The sequence below is a fragment of the Corapipo altera genome, unplaced genomic scaffold (genome assembly GCF_003945725.1).
Source record: "Corapipo altera isolate COAL_440 unplaced genomic scaffold, ASM394572v1 53, whole genome shotgun sequence".
Taxonomy (NCBI): domain Eukaryota; kingdom Metazoa; phylum Chordata; class Aves; order Passeriformes; family Pipridae; genus Corapipo; species Corapipo altera.
The window spans coordinates 10,510,377-10,527,492 of record NW_020884900.1 but is presented as its reverse complement, the minus strand read 5'-3'; the positions used below and the strand labels follow the sequence as shown (position 1 = coordinate 10,527,492).

At 41.1% G+C, this 17,116-nt stretch overlaps 1 protein-coding gene across 4 annotated transcripts in view; it reads left to right on the top strand.

Moving 5' to 3' along the window:
* The first annotated feature begins 3,590 nt into the window (after positions 1-3,590).
* The window catches only part of HELLS (helicase, lymphoid specific), a 22,461-nt gene continuing 8,935 nt past the window's right edge, over positions 3,591-17,116 (top strand). Inside the window, exons 1-14 of one of the 4 annotated variants that reach the window (XM_027649574.1) lie at positions 3,591-3,693; positions 3,790-3,908; positions 7,467-7,589; positions 8,872-8,931; positions 9,425-9,461; positions 9,555-9,619; positions 10,106-10,147; positions 10,885-11,109; positions 12,951-13,133; positions 13,386-13,529; positions 14,106-14,302; positions 14,976-15,072; positions 15,987-16,148; positions 16,647-16,789. In XM_027649574.1, the coding sequence (XP_027505375.1) occupies positions 3,651-3,693; positions 3,790-3,908; positions 7,467-7,589; positions 8,872-8,931; positions 9,425-9,461; positions 9,555-9,619; positions 10,106-10,147; positions 10,885-11,109; positions 12,951-13,133; positions 13,386-13,529; positions 14,106-14,302; positions 14,976-15,072; positions 15,987-16,148; positions 16,647-16,789 (1,640 nt within the window). In that variant the 5' untranslated portion in view covers positions 3,591-3,650. Of the gene's footprint in view, positions 3,700-3,789; positions 3,909-7,466; positions 7,590-8,871; positions 8,932-9,424; positions 9,462-9,554; positions 9,620-10,105; positions 10,148-10,884; positions 11,110-12,950; positions 13,134-13,385; positions 13,530-14,105; positions 14,303-14,975; positions 15,073-15,986; positions 16,149-16,646; positions 16,790-17,116 lie in introns of all 4 variants that reach the window. The other 3 variants (XM_027649573.1, XM_027649575.1, XM_027649572.1) reach the window with 3 other exon arrangements.

The following is a 17,116-nucleotide window of genomic DNA, read 5'->3' as shown; positions in this document are numbered from 1 at the left end:
CTGTCAGCAAATGCCATTCTTGCAGCTTACAGCAGAACTCGATTGCTTACTAACATGTTTCGCTGATCAGCACATCTTACCGTATATATTTCAGGCCCACAAACTACGTAATCAAACTTGTAGACAACAGCAGTTTCTTGGAGACTGTGCAGCCATCTAGCGTTATTGTATATATAGCATGCTGGTTACCTGCCCAGACCCAGATCCTTCAGTACTTTTTTCCTACACATCTCCCAGTTGGATGTATAACTTTCAGTCACAGGAGAAGTAGTTAAACTTGCTGATCCACTGGACTTGATCTCTCAAATTTCTGACCACGTGAAGATTGTGCTTGTGGATGGAGAAAAGACTCCTGCTATAGTATTTCTTTTAGCCATAGCAAGTGTTGTTAATATAAAGAAGAGCAACCAGTCTTCTTGGCTGCTACTGCTGCATTTTAACAGCCATTGATTCTTAAGGAAGCAAAAAAAAAAGAAAAAATAAATTTAAATTTGAACATCAGTGAGCAAACATCAGGGATGCTATTGCTATCTGCCAGAGTGCTTTGGAGACTTTCTCATTTTCTCAGGAAGAAGAAAGTCTCATACATATATGAATAAATAAGACAAGGACAAAAAAGCCTGAATTTATGTATCTCACTTTTCTCATCTAAAGAAAACCATTTTATTTCAAAGTCCCAGCTTCCTCTTTGGTCATTCTGCAGACAAGGCAATTAGTACAACAAACTACTTTTACAGTTTGTAGTAAATTCATTAGGTAACTTGTGCAGGCATGGTGCATGATGAAACAACACACATTCTTGTACTGCATACCAGAGTGACAAGTAAATCTCAAAGGTGACAACCCAGGGTTACTGTGACTTAGCAGCAGCCACTTGGCCAACCTGAGAACAGAACTGTCTTTGTTTACAATCTGCATTTTTCTAACTCTTATCTGCTCTCTTGCACTGTAATTTCCCCCAGCCCCCTCTGTGCCACTAAGTTCATCTTTCTCTGCACCTTGCATTACAGTGTAGAAGCATCCAGGTGTATTATGAGGGATTTTCATCTTCTGAAACAAAAGGTGATGGACTGGTGACTTTCTGTACTGCACTGATAAGTCACTGACTAATGAGGTAAAATTAATTGCTTCTGCATAAAAGCTACGTTACTACTTCTTTGCTCGGGCTAAGCAGTGAATGGAGATTCGTGCCATGGAGACACATAATTTTTTGGATCCTGCTACACTTATGGAAAGTGCTCCCATCTCTGCCTGCTTAACAGTGAAATAGCCCTATTCCCAATCTCTTAGAATCTACCCCATGAACAATTTGCATAAACACTGCCTTAATCCTCTTGTTACCTCAGACTTTCAATATCAAATAGTGATGTCTCAGTCTTAAGAGCCGTTGGAGAGGAGCAGTGAGAAGCAGCACATAGTCATTCAACAGTAATAGCTGGGTCTGGAGGAGGATGTTTGTTGACAGCACCTTACTCACGTGTGCTAAGCCAGGCTAATTGCCCTTGTCTGCAAGACTGGACACGAATCTTTTGCACACTCCCCTTTTAAGTGTCTGTCTGTCTATGGGATGTTAAAAACAGACAATGGTATGTGTCCAGCAGGTTTCAACCACAACTGACTGATCTGGTAGCATTTACCTGGAATATTTTTTTAAAGACATTTTACAAAGCTTTCGCTGCATCGAGTTTTGTGGATGTCGGATATAAGAATGTCACCAAAGAGATGGCTAATTAATTACCATTCCATCATTTATTTCTGATGACTTTTACCAATAAACAGGGAAAATAACATTCTATCCCTAAATTACAGCGGGTTGAACACAGAAACACACTGCATACACAAAGGCAGATAAATACTCTCCTGCTAACAGAGCTCCTCTCCTGTTGCAGGGTATAGCAGGGGATCCATGGGCACATGGACATGGATGCAGCCACGGCAGCTGTGGTGGGATGGAGGATGAAGGTCGACGCACAGCAGCACGGTCTCTTCCTGCAAAAATGAATGGCAGTTGTGATGCTGAGCCATCCACAGGGAGCCACAACTCCACTACCCACAGGCAAATCCCTTCCTCCTGAAGAGCTTGTAGACAAAGGTGTTGGGCAGAGCAGGAAATGGCTGAAACAAAGTTGTCTGATTTAAGTGATAATCTGAGATAAGGTGGAGTACGTCTGTCTCACAATTCTAAAAATGGTTGTAATGATGTTACCAAATAACACGTATGGATGCAGGAATGATATGAAACATTTGTATTCTATTACGTGTTTTACTGAGAGGCTTATTTTTTTCTTTGGATAAGAGCCATATATTTGTTCCTCACAATTTCTGAGCAGCAAAAATTTTATGGTTTTGTTTTGGGTTTTTTTTAAGTAGTAGAGGTGTTAACGTTCATATCTCAGACAAAATCTTTGCAAGTGCTCCTTAAGTTCTAGTTACATCTTTGGGATCCCTGCTTCCTTCCTGCAACTGATATTCAGAGCCACTGAAGCCATATTCCAGCTTGGATTCCTTTCTGCTGTCATTTAGGTGATTTTTTTACTTTAATGGTATAGTTTGGAAAGCACTGTAGGTCTCACAGAATTAAAGGTGCCTTAGAAAAGAAAGGTTTTCTTTGTTTATTCGCTGTGATGCCTTAAGAATATTTTCTAGTGAAACAGAAGCTTGAAAAAGCCTGCATTCAATTGCCACAATGCCAATAAAATAACTTTATTGGGGGTTAATAACATTCCTCCCTGCTAACTTTCCCTCAAATGGATGCAGCACTGTCTCCAGTTAACCTCTCAACTATGCCTTAGAGAGCAGAATCACTTTGCCATAAACCATATTATGACATCCAGAATCGGCCTGTCAGGCTTTGGGAATGAGAAGAATGCCATCCACCTCAGTTATTACCAGACTTGTGTTTCTGTTTCTTCTTCCCTCCCCCTTTCCAGGTCTCTTTTTAGAACCAGGAGCGCTGCTCGCCGTGTGCATGGAGCAGGATTAAAACAGGCATCCATTTGACAGGCGCGAACAATTACCAGCACAGCACTCGAAGTGATAAGCCCGGTTATTTTGACAACTTGTGCGTTATTTAGGTGAAGCAAAAGTGTTTGTTTTCTGAACACCGGAAGTATTTATTTTAACGCAGTCCCTGTTTGGGGAAAGAGCGTTTTCCGTCGGCTGAGGAAGCGCAGCTCCCACCCGGGTTCCCAGGGTTCCGCTGCCCTCTCGTGGCACAGCCAGCAGCGTCCAAGGAAGTGCCCAGGCCCTTGCACTAACGGAGCCGACAAGGCGGTGCCGTGTCCTGCTGTCCAGGTGCCGATGGGCGCCGGACAGGACCACAGCTTGGAAAAGAACCCTGACATCTTCGAGTCAGTTAGACCACGTCAGTTAGACCACGGCACTCAATGCCACGTCCAGTCTTTCCTCAAACACCCCCAGGGACGGTGACTCCCCCACGTCCCCGGGCAGCCCATTCCAGCGGGAGCGGAGCAGCCCAAGCACCGGGGCCCGTGCCAGGAGCCAGCACGGCCCCCGCGCGGGCCCCCGAGGGGGCGGCATCGCGAGAGTGGCGCGGCCTCTCGCGCGGCTTGTGCAGCGCGCGGTTTTTGTTCTCGCGAGGCGGGCGCTGAGGCGGCGCGCGCGGGAGCGGCGGTGCCGGAGCGGGGGCGATGCCCGCCAGGAACGGAGAAGCCGGCGGAGGAAGCAGTGAGGGTGAGGGTGAGGGGAGGCCGGGGGGCCCGCGGGTGACCGGGCGGGCCGCGGGTGACCGGCCCGGGGTCACCCAGGGTAACCGTACGCTCGTTGCAGAACCGCTGGGAGCCGAGATGGGGGAGCAGGCAGAGGCGGTGATCACGCCGGCCATGCTGAAGGAAGAGGAGCAGCTGGAGGCAGCGGGGCTGGAGCAGGAGCGGCAGATGCTGGAGAAGGTGAGGGCAGCCCGCGCGGCGGGGCTTGTCAGGGTGCCTGCGGGCCGTGCGGCTCCTTGGGTTTCAAAACAAACACGCGTGAGCGGCCGCCAAAGGCCCGGCTGTGACTGGCGCACAAGCGCCTTTTTCTCATCCCCTGGAGGCTTTCATTTTTATTTTTATTTTTTGAAGGCTAACGGCAAGAAGGTTGTGGCGTTTTGTACGCACTGAAATTTGCAGTGAGAAGATTGCCTCTTTGCTTTTGTTATTCTGAGCCAAAAAATGTAAGGTATCGTGCCTTTAAAGTGAGCTGATTTCAGAAAGGGTAGTAAGTTCATATTTTTCTGAATTTCTGCCAGAAACATTAAAGACAATTCGTGTTCGTGTTTCTCTGTGTGTACATAACCATTCTTTCCCTCCTTGTGGTCCTTATTTGGTTAAAAAGACCCCACCAAAAAAGGTACTTGAGCAGAGCTCTGCAGAACAATTGTATAAATTCCATTTATCCTTTCCAGAAATAAGCCCGCTTATGTGTTTCTTTCGGTAGCAGGTATAGTTTGTGCAGAACTGCATCGAGGAAGTAGCCTAGCTTACAAAGCCCAGCTGAAAGGATCGGGTTTATGCCTGTCACTCTCTTGATCTGCACTCCTGCCTTTCCCTGCACACAGCTGTCCAGGAGCTGCTCCTGACTTGGCACTGCTGCCAGGAGAAGTGTACATGTGATCATCCTGGGAGGCGATGTTTGGTTTGCATACCTCGGTTTGCTTGTGTTACAGGGAATACAGATTGCTTCAGGGAAATGGTACATCCCCAGAACAAGTGGTGTATGCTTCGTTTCTCTCTTGCTGTGAATGTTTTCATATGCTGATGGATACTAACCAATCTGTTTTGAAGAGAGAATATGAAAGCATGATGCTCCCAGACCTGTGCAGATAAAAAATATCGGTATCAGAATACAAGTTTGAAAGAACTATTCTCTTAAATGCTCTTTTGGGGAATTGTGTTCTAAGGGATCATGGAATGGTTAGAGTTGGAAGGGACTTAAAGGATCTTCTAGTTCAAGGCAGTAGTACTATTACTCAATATACTTTAGAAGTCAAGTGGATATGTTTTTTTCACTGTCTTAAAAATTGAAGCATTATTTTAAGGGCCTGAAAAATACCAATCTCTTAAGGCTTGGAACTAATTTTGATTACTCTTTTCCCTACAAAAAGTTGGAATTCATACAGACATGTTTATAGAATGCAGTATTTTGTGATACTGTAGTTAGAAAATAGTACCGATTCTCCCAGAAGTGTCACGATATTCCTTGTTGCAAACAGTAAATGATGATACAGCCTGTCTGAACTTCAAGTATTCCTTGGTCAGACTAGGAACAAAAAATTTGCAGGCAATTCTTTTGGAGGAAAGGAGGAGGAAACCCTTGTAGAGCAAATTATCTCATTGCACAGGAAGTATTGAGAAAAGGACTTAGAATTTAATTTCTTTCACAACCAACCACTCCTGTAGCAATGCTATAATGTGATAGAGCTGTGGGGTTTTTCATGTTGCCTCCATTTCTTGAGAATCCACAGAACTTACCTCTAGCAAGGGTTATTGCTCCATTGTCCTTTGTGCTTCTGTCAATCTTTCTTTGTGCAATCTGGGGCCAGTCAGACCAAGGGGAATTACTCATGTAGTTAGCTCGGGCTTACTGGCATTTTGGGGGCAGCTTCTGTGTTTCTTATGCTTGTCACTTCAGCAAACCCCCCACCAGGTGATTTGTACAGCAGTTCAACAAAAGAGTTCCTAGTCCTTTCTGAGGGCTAATGGCAAAATACCACTGTGCAAATACGTATGAATGTAGAGTGATGAAAAAGAGTGGCAAGTTTTTGACCTTTTCAGTCAAAGGGAAAGAAACCCTCACTTTCATGAGGCTTGAAGGTTTCACTTAAAGTGAGATATCACGAGTTCAGTGCTGTGCATCTTTGAGTTTTCTTTTTTCCCCTTGAAATTTTTGCAGTTGGTCAAAGGAACAGTCTTTCAGTTTGACCAGTTAATGGAAGAATGCTGTGTTCACTACAATAAAAAATGAGCTATAGCAATTTGCTGAATGAGTAGTTTAGTTTTAATTTGGCATTGCCATCAAGAGTTGATCTTTCTGAGCTCAGGTACTTGTCATCTGAAGGTGAAACCTGGATTGGGGAGAACAGAAGGAAATAAAAACTGGATGGAGAATCACGAGAATGCAATCTCTTCCCCCAGAGAAATTGTGGAGATAGATCTTTCTCCCATGAAAGAATAAGGTGATAACTACCTGATTGGAATGACTAGTGGAAAATAAAGATTTGATTTCTGGGGGGAAAAACGTGCTCCACCTTTTCAGTGTCACACAGTTTGTCTCATTATTCAGGAAATACCCCATTTCCCTGCCTATTGTGTATTTAGTTTCAGAAGATGCCCTTGTCTTTATCTTAGTGTGCCCTTCCCCCAGTTTCTTCTGAAGGTGATGGCATAGATAAGCATCATGGAAAGCTCTACATCTTGCCTCTCTGGGGTTTCTCTTGGAGATGCTAATTTATACCTTTTTGCTCTCTACAACCAGCTGAAGGAGGCTGTAGACAGATGGGGGGGTCGGTCTTTTCTCCCCGGTAACAAGCAGTCCCAGGTTGAGCCAGGGGAGGTTTAGAGAGGATATTCTGAAAAATTTCTTCACCATGGTGCAGCATTGGTACAGTCTGCCTGGGGAAGCGGTGATTCCACCATCCCTGGAAGCACATTCAAAGAGTGCACAGACTTTGCACTTACAGACATGGTGTAATGATGAACTGGGCAGTGCTGGTTGATGGTTGGACTCAATGGTATTAGGTCTGCTCCAAACTAAATGATTCTATGACTTGTTTGATATTTCAATTTAACAGGCAATGTTAGATGAATCTGTAAAGGTGCATGCTTTTTTACTTTTTGGGGAAGTCTTGACCTGAGTTTTGAAGAGTAATTTGCAAACTTCTAAATTACTAATTCAGCAGAAGTTACTTTGAAAAGTGTGTCTAGATTTTGTAAGCAAAGCGAGCAGAAGTTATTGTTTTCACGTTGGGAGTTGTCTTGAGCTCTCTAAACTGAGTGTGATAGTTTCATAGCTATCTGAATATCTTGTTCTTAATGAGAAACTGTAACTTTGTGCAAATGGCACAAGGAGGAGTCCCAACTAATACTTGGGAAGCTGTGCTGAAATTTGCCAGGTAGGGTTTTTTCCCTTACAAATTTGCAGACTGCAAATAAACTTAAATTTCATTTTGCTCTAAATCTATAAATTGAAGTTAAAGCACCTTTGAGCCCTTGAATGCCATGTGCTGCTATGCTGGGTGTTTGTATGGTGCATATGCAGGTGAATGCAGCCCTCAGTTACTGTCATTTTGCAGCACTTCACAGCTGCATGTGAGTCCATACAATCATGAATCATAGATGTATAATGGCTGGAAGGGAAAAGGGAGTGTGTGTGTGTGAGATACAATTGTAGTTATCCTGAAGAACCATTTATATTAAAAACATTAACTCTGAAGTATCTATAAATGTTTGACATCTCTTTTTGTTGGCCAGGCTCGCTCTTCTTGGGACAGGGAATCAAGTGAAATGCGCTATAAGAGGCTTCAACATTTGCTTGAAAAAAGCAACATTTATTCCAAATTCTTGCTAACCAAAATGGAACAGCAGCAACTAGAGGTAGGTGTATTTTGATCTGCAGTGAGGATTTTTAAGGTGCTGCCTGTTGAGATTTTTTTACCATCCAGCTGTTTGAAGTAAAATGCTTTTAAGATTTCATTTGTAACATTAAAATCTACTGGACCCTACTGCACAGGGATGAAGTGGTGCTTTACATTGTGTTCAAAATTTGTTCTATAAATTAATAGATGAAGCAGACTGGGAAGAGCATGAATTATAATTTTCAAGTCACAGAGTAAAGGTGGAACTGATGCCTTTACAATTCTTCATTTGGCCTGAGTGCTAGGAAGACAAGTATTTGAAATAAGAAATGAAGTTTAAGGGAGCTACAAGACCTGAAGGGAGGATAAAAGAGGCAAAGAATTGGGAAGCAGGAAGTTTTGTAGCCTGTTTGTGTTATTTACTGAAAGCTGAGGATGAGGTGTACCTTCAAGATGCTAACATAGGCCTCCCTCAGACAAGTTTATAAATTACAGTGATCTGAGGCCATGCTGTTCTCAAACAATAGCTTCCATAAAACAGTTTTATGTGGGTTTTTTTAATCCATGGGCTGCTGAGTTCATATGTAGCTTTATCTTGACTTTCTTAACTGTACCTCTATGGACAAGCTTATAAGAATTTATGCACGAGAGAGGGGGAGAAACTTGGGAAAAGATTGAGGACAATATTCTCCAAAATGGGACTTTGACAGACTGCAGGAACTTCCTTTCTAGAGTGAGTGTTTCAATACTAAGTCTTGCTCCATCTGATAAATACCAAGGTCTCTTATCTCTTTCTCCAGGATCCTTTTGCTTTCAGCAAGTAGAAATAGTAGATGGAGTGAGAATCTTAAGTTCTTCAAGACATAAAAGCACTTCTTTGTTAAAGACATTCTAGGCTACTTACATTGCTGTCTGTTCTGCAATGAACACGAGTGGTAATATGTAGAACTTAAAGGGAAACTGGATACATGGAAAACTAACTGCAGTACAGTGAACTTCAGGACTTTGCAGTTGGGAATATTTTATTGGAATCTTCCTAAATTACTGTATTTAAGTGTTTAAAGTATTTACTGACAAGCAATTCAGAGCAGTTGTACTTTCTTGTCCAAATTTTGCTTTATCATTTTTAACTGTGTCAGAACAGAGACTTTTAGTGACATTGCAAAAACGAAGTCTGTAAAGTACATGGAACTCTGTATTAGCAATGTAATCTATGCCTATTATCATTTCTGTAATGGATAGTGCTCTTGTGGGTGTTATGAAAAGATAAAAATTGCATATGTGGTTTTTATTTTGTTTAGGAACAGAGGAGGAAAGAGAAGTTAGAAAAAAAGAGAGAGATGATGTTAAAATCTGCCAAGGTAAGGTTAGGTAGCTATTTTATGCAACTTTTTGAATAAAAGTCTGAGAAATTACAATGCTAGTTTTGATCAAGGTAGGAAAAATAAGTAAGTTTGATTAGCCAGTATTTTACTTGTAGAATCTGTCTAATATACCATGTATATTTTAACCATAATAAATAAGATTGTTTAAAAGTGTTTAAAAATTGCGGACCATGGCAGTCATCTTAAGAGGATGTTTCTGACTAATTAATATTGGAGAAAATGGTTTCAATTTGTTTTGAGCAGTTCTTTTGTTTTAGCAATGATTGCTTATTCAACCAAGATACTGAATAAGTAATAAAAAAGATAAGCAGAACCTTTCTTTTGCTTTATTTTTGAAAACTGCCTAATAGTGGAGTGTTTCAAGAAGCTGTCAAAGGCAATGGTTTGAGTCTGATTACATCTTTTTATCTGTGTCATGATAGTTAGAGATTCATAAGATGATGAACGTTTTCCTACGTTTATTTTCTAGGGTCAAAACCCCGCTGATGGCAAAGAGGAGAAATCAGGTGATGCATTGGGTTTTGCCTTTTTTCAGTACTGGTGTTTTTGGTTTCTTTAATGTTTGATGCATTATATAAACTCAAATGTTATCTTTATAGGTGCAAAAAAGAAGAGAGGGAGGGAAGATGGAACATATAACATCTCAGAAATTATGTCCAAAGAGGTAGGCCTTAACTATAAATAGCTTGCCTGGATTTTTGTTGAACAACTTTTAACGGGTCAAGCAATTGCTGTGACATCTCTTTTTTAGAGCAATCCTTTCTCTTATACATTGCTACCAGAGATTATCAACCATCTCTAGTCTGTCTGTGAGGTATGACTTTCTTCCAGCAAAGATCCATGTAACAAGCAATGTTTTGACACCTGTAGAATTTGGATGCTCTTTTGTTTTTTCAAGTCTTTAGGGAGGCAAGCTGTGAAGAGTCTACATTGCCAGTTGAATTTTCAGCTACCCTTTGTAATTGAGATGTATTCTCTGGTGTGTGGTCTGGTTTTAGAGGCTGTTGTATGATTAATGGTGTTGCATGGAAAGCTTTTAAAATATGTTCAGATTGCAGAATAAATGAAAAGGTCACATGAAATACAAATTATAGTAGCCTTTAAGGTTGAAAAGCCTATAAACATGTTTTTTTTCCCCCTTTGTTTCCAGGAAATATTATCAGTGGCAAAAAAGAGTAAAGTGGAAAATCAGGTATGTCACCACATATTATTGCAGTTAAAGTGCATTAAGCCCAAAGGGAGGGAGGGCTTTTTATACTTTATAACATATCTCTAAACTTGCCTGTAAATAAACATCTCTGCTAGTTACTGAAGTCCTGAATTGAAGTTTAAAAAGGTGGTGTGAATGCACTTAAATACTTATTTCAGAAATCAAAGGTGAAAACTTCTAATTTATTTTTTAAAAGACTGAATTTGAATGTATTTATACTTTATAGAATACCTGTAGTTACAAAAATAAAAGAAATAAGAACTTACTAAAAAATATTTGTACTGGAGTTTAAGACCTTAAGAAATTTTTAAGCATTCAGGTGTGGAGATAGTGGGTGAGGTCTCTTTTGCTTTTGCTGCAGTTCAGAAGCTACATGCTTAGTTGAATTGCTTCCCAACATTCTTTAGAACCCACTTCCAGAAGGGAAATAGCTTCATTAAGTACCAGCTGCTGTGAGGAAGGTTTTAAGTCTGCTTGCTTTATGGGTGGAAAATTATAAGCCAAATAGCTTCAGTAGCTGTCACTGCTCTTCAGTTCTAAAGGAGTAAAGAATCTAAAAAGTCTGCTCTTGAGTTGACAGATACTCAAAAGAAGCCTTTGTGTCAGGGGCTGACTTACTCCACTGTACATTAAGGCTGGTGTAAATTCGGGAAACGTGTCTTAGCTGGGCTTTGATGTGTGTTCCACTTGTCATGTGTTCCTTGAACTTCCTTTTATAGGATGAAAGCTCTTCTGACAACCTGCATCCGGAAGACCTGCAGAAAAATGGAGACTCAAATAGTGTCATTAAGGATAGATTGTGTCAAGCTGTACGACACACTGCCAAACAATCTCTTGATCCAGTACGAAAATATAATGGACAACCAGTGCCTTTTCAGCAGCCAAAGATTTTTACTGGTGGTGTAATGAGGTGGTACCAAGTGGAAGGCATGGAGTGGCTAAGGGTATGGAGCAATAGTTGATGAGATTTAACTTCTGTGTCTTCCTTTCTGTTCTTTTGTGAGAGGTTGCTCTGTCACTTGTCAGAATGGGCAGTGTCTGCACAAGGAAGTGTGGCTGGAGCAGGTGGCTGTGTTGGCCAGGAGGTGCACCTTGTTCCTGTAGTGAGGTAGCTATGCCCACAGAAGCTACTTGATTACATAAAACTGAAACATCAGCACAGTAACTTGATCTTTTAGAGAGGGGAACTAAGTAAATGTTTTGGAGCTGGGATGAGTAAAACCTGGGATAATATAATGTGAAGTGCTGTCATGGTTTGAGATAGCCCCAAAATCCGATTCCCTAGCTCCATTCCCCCTCCCACATCTCAACTCAATGTGAGATGGGTTTTTCCAGACAAAACACAACTAGACTCAAAGTGGGGGAAAGGGAATATGTTACAATGACTGTACAAATAAATACTATAACACATTATACACACGATCGCAACTATCTCTACCATGACATCTAGTATTTACAATGGATCAGATCTCTTCTCCCCTCCAAATAAAAGTCCAGGAGGGAAGGAAGGACAGATCCCTTCCAGTCTCTCAGGGCAGCAGCTTCTTCTAAGGCAGCAGGTTCTCCTCATCTCATGCATGCAGCAGTAACTGGATTGTTGTAGCTGGATCTCTGTTCAATGCACACAAGGGGGTCTCCAAGCCCCTCGGCTCTCCTTCCGTCCAAGCGAAGGCCTCACCTGTGGGCTGCCAGCAGGGACCAGACTCGCATCACCACGGGTATATCACGAAATGCAGGGGCATCTTCGTGAAAGTCCCTTCCTCAGGGGATTCAGATTCCCCTTTGCAGAGCTCCGTGCTCTGTCTCAAGGCTGCTGGCTTAGCAGCAGCAGCGAGGGGGGCCAAGGTCAACCCCCCCCGCATTCCTTCTCCGTCCCGGTCCAGCTTCAGGACGCCTTTGAGCTTCTCAGCTCCTCTCTGCAGTGCATGCTGCACTTCAAGGCTCTTTCAAGTAAGAGTCCATCATCTTCCTCCTTTCTAGGAGGTCTCAAAGGAGTTTTAGGGGTTTGGTACAGTTCCTACCCCCAGAACTCTGAAGTTCTGCTGCGGGCTCTCCTCTCCTCAACTCTCCTTCCAGGAGTCTTCTCTGCGGTGCTGCATGTCTCTGTTGCTCCGTCTTATCTCTTCTGGCTCTCTGCCACCGCTTCTCCGGTCAGTGCCAGCTCGGCTGCTTTTCTCCGGCCGCTGCCCAGTTTGGAGAAAACATCTCCCAGCTCAACTACAGACACTTAGCCCAGTCTAACACTGTTCCAAGTCTCTGTAGCCCCCAACTGGGGCTGGGGGGCCCCAGAGGCCCCAAGGGGCTCTGGGCCCCTTGTGGCTCCTACAACATGGCTACTCTTCTACCAACCAAACTACAACTCTTCTCTTCTGGTGCTTGTGATATGTTTACATTTCTGCAGGAGCGCTCATTGGGCAGAACTTCAAAACTTCCAGGGGTTTCCACCCCTGGGGGTTACCACTTTTCAGCCTCTGGGGGAAAACAAGGTTCAAACCACTACAAGTGCCTTTTGATATAACACTAAGTTACATACTTTCCTTTGATACTGTTCTGTGTTTTTTCACCACAGTCAGGCATACGGTGCTGGAATGCATACATCTACATGGGAATATCTGGGGTTTACCAGATGCTTGTATTTATTCATAATGGAGGGAATCATCCTCATTTGTAATATAAAATGGGCCTAGTAGAGAGTTTCCACGGCTAGCACATTCCTAAAGATCTTTGTTTTTTCTGAAGGTGTGCTGATTCTTTTGCACTTACTTTTGTTTTTTTGCATATGCAGATGCTTTGGGAAAATGGTATTAATGGCATTTTAGCTGATGAAATGGGGTTGGGGAAGACGATCCAGTGTATTGCAACAATAGCCCTGATGGTGGAGCGAGGAGTCCCTGGTCCATTCTTAGTATGTGGTCCTTTGTCTACTCTTCCAAATTGGATGTCTGAATTCAAGAGATTTACTCCAGAGGTAAAAGAAATTAAGACTTTTTCTTCCTTAGGTTTAAAAGCACAAAGTATTTAATTTTTATTCTAATTCTTTGCCTTAAAACTTTCTCTGTATAGAACATTGGTTTAATTGTGGTGTTTATGTGGTTACTACACACTGCCGTGGTTTGCTATGTATTTACAGCCTTCTTGTAAGAGATCTCATCATTTCTACTGTCTTCTCTTTAGGTTAAAATGAGCTTAGTTTGCCTGACTTGTAACCTCTTTTTTACAGATTCCACTGATGCTCTATCATGGAGCTCAGCAGGAGCGTCGGAAACTGGTTCGTAAAATTCATGGACGACAAGGATCACTCCAGATCCATCCTGTGGTCATTACTTCCTTTGAAATAGCAATGAGAGACAGAAATGCCCTGCAGGTATCTGAGTTCTCCTGGAAGCCCCAGGACAGTGTTGTGCCTCATCACTGGCAGCAGTGCTTTTGAATACAGTAAAAAAACTGACATGCTGCCTGTAGAATAAGTGTCATACTGTAGCATGTGTGCTGGCATTTGCTTCTGCTTCCTTGGTAGAGTAGTGCTGGAATTTAATGCTTAAGAAGTTCTTCAAACAGAACATTATCCAAAAAGTAAGCAGATAGTTACAGCCTACCTGCTCTTTTCATTACCTTTCTATTGGTGGTAGTTGGGGAGGCTTGGAATAAAAACTATAGTGTTTAAATATTGTGGTTAACATCCAAATGGTTCATTCAGCAAGATGAGTTTCTTGTAGTTTTATTTTAACCACCTAAGCTTACTAAATGCAGTCACCATGAAGCAGATGTATGGCATTAACTGTTTGGACTCAGCTTTAGGAGTGTGGCACAGTGAAATACAGTAAATAGAATCTTTGTAGCAGGCAGTATCAGTCTTACTACTACTGCTTAATTCATTTGGCCCCTGTTTTGATGGAATAAAAAAAGCTAAAATTTACTGAAATACCCTTCCTTTTTGTAGCAGTGCTACTGGAAATACCTGATAGTAGATGAAGGTCACCGGATTAAAAATATGAACTGCCGCCTTATCAGAGAATTGAAACGTTTTAATGCAGACAATAAACTCCTGTTGACTGGTACTCCCCTGCAAAACAACTTGGCAGAGCTTTGGTCATTGCTTAACTTCCTGTTGCCAGATGTGTTTGATGATTTGAAAAGGTAGGTTGCAATCTGATAGTGGGAACTATCTCTGTTTGTTCTGTTTGAGCATTATTGTGACTCTTTAATTATTAAACTTATATCAGCTTGTGAAGAGCTGTTTTATGGTATGGTTGTAATTTGGTGTGATTTTTTCAAATGTGCCTTGCTTCACACTTAGTTGTTTCAGAAAGGAAGGAATTAATTGTCATCTCTGTGATAGTGGAAGCTCAACTCTGAGCAAAGACATGAGCATTTGTGGTGAGAGAGGTTTGTCTTACCGTAAGTGCCTGGTGCTGCTTTGAGATTCTTCTGTGGTGCTGAAGAAAGCTGTGTGAGGCTGGCAGACACAGGACCCACAGGTCCTTTTCTGCAGTGGTAGGGGTCAGGTGGAAGAACACTGCCAAGACAGTCTTTAGACTAATTTTGGAAAAAGTTACAGACTAGATTGAATATAATAGATCACAGTGGATATTTCAACTTAATGTAAGTATTTTTACAAATCACTTAAAACCTCAAACTTCTGAATTGACAGGTGTATTTCAGAAATTCCTTCTGTACACCTTCTATTCATGATGGATATTAGGGCTTTATTTTTCTTAATTCACAGAATAAGAGAAGAATAGTATACTTAAATAATGAAGAATAATAGCTGCAAAGGTACCGATTTTTTTCCCTTCTTTTGTTTTTATAGCTTTGAATCCTGGTTTGATATTACCAGCATTACAGAAACTGCTGAAGATATTATTGCTAAAGAAAGGGAGCAAAACATCTTGCATATGCTGCATCAGGTTTTCACTTATCCTTTGTGTTGTGTTGTATTTTTCACGGTTTATTTTTAACACTAACCATTATTATGAAGTGTATAAAAATCTTGTTTGTGGAGCTGAATTTTGGGTCTGAGGTTTTTGTTGTGGCACTTCTGACTTCCTTAGACTTGTGGGGTTTTTTTCAATTTACAGCACTTAAAAATGCCAAAGAAACAATATAACTCTTTGATAATTACTCATTTTTATTCTGGAATTGAGTTGAGTTTAGTCATACTTAATTACAGTTTACAGGCTTCAGTTTGTCAAAAGATTTAATTGGTGGATATATTTTGTTGAAAGATAACTTTGAGGGAAGTTATGTAACTTTTAGGTGTCAAACAGAAAACCTTTTGACAAACTAGTTACATAATGTGCCTGTCTTCAGGCTAACAGTCAAAAGCTTTTTTTTTTTTTAAGAGAGTGCGTGGAAGTAAATGCTTACAGACCTATCATTTTCCTGTCAAAGGCTGACAGTGAGAGATCTAAACTGTGTCTTCTATATATAATTGTTGATGACTATTTATTTATTTTGGTTAAAGGTTTGAGACTTTTCCAGAATAACTTGATTTAGGAAATATAACAAGCAAAATGAGCTGTTTCATAATAAAATTACTTTCAGTTATTGGAATTTGTATGAAAGGTCTGTAATGTAGTTACTACTACACCCTTACTAAACACTTCAAAATTTTTAAAATGTCAATGGATGTGTTGTTTCAACACATCACACCAGCATGTGAGTGGAAGGCATCCATATTAAAAAATCAAATATATGTGCAAATTAACTCCCTTGCCTTAAATTGGCAAAATAGCATTACATTAGTAGGCCTGTTTGTTTTTTTTTTAAACTAGCCACGTTGAGAGTTTTGAGTAGTTGTAACATCTGCTCACCATTTCAGATTCTGACACCTTTCTTACTGAGAAGACTGAAATCTGATGTTGCTCTGGAGGTTCCTCCTAAGCGAGAAGTTGTGGTATATGCACCGCTGGCAAAGAAGCAAGAAACTTTCTATACTGCCATTGTGAATCGCACCATTAGGAAACTGCTTGGAAATAATGAGGTATCTGCTGATACAGATGTTAGTAGTTTGTAGGTGAAACCACACTGGTATTGCTTCATTACTCTTGTAACTAGACCCCCTTTTTGCTTTTAGTCTGATCCTTTTATTATCTATTTTGGCAGTTACCGTGATAGGCCTGTGGGCACAGAACTAAAACAATATAAGTGTAAATATGTTCTTGATTACTTGTAGCTTGAGGGGAAAAAGAACACAGTTTTCATAGAATTGACAGTTACGGCTTAAAAGGTATTAATGTGGCTTTTTAAAATCAAACAAACTTTCAAAATCTACAATTAAAAAATTTACGATCTAAGATCTACAATTTAAAATTTGGGCTGCATTTTCTACTTAGCCAAACTCAAAGCTTCTGAGTCTAAGTAAGTGTTGCATGATGTACATCACTGAGACCTCTTTTTGGCTTTGAGAATTCTTGGGTCAGCACAGGCCTTTGAGTCTGAAGCAAACTGCTGCTGATGGAAACGTTCTCATTTCCCACAGGAAGAAGTAGTTGAGCTGAGTCCTACAGGCCGACCAAAACGCCGTAGTCGAAAAGTGGTTGATTATTGTGAAGAACATAATGGCTCACCTGATGACTTGGAAAGATTGATCAGCAAAATGCAAGAGGAAGTAGAAAAAGAGAGGTGCCTGCCCCAAAAGATTCTTTATTATACTGTCTGTTTCCCTCTTAATTTGCTTCCAGAGCTTTGCTCATTGAAATAGATCAAGAAGAATGCATTTAATTGTTCACTATCCTTGAAGCTTTATGCTTTGTTTCTTTGATTTTACCTAGTATTCATTGAGCTATGATAGCAATGGTTGGGTTGTACCATCACTCACTGACTCATTAGAGTTAACTTCAGGACATGGTTGTGGTTTAACCCCAGACAGCAGCCAAGCCCCACACAGCTACTCACTCGCTCACTCACTCACTCACTCACTCACTCACTCACTCACTCACTCACTCACTC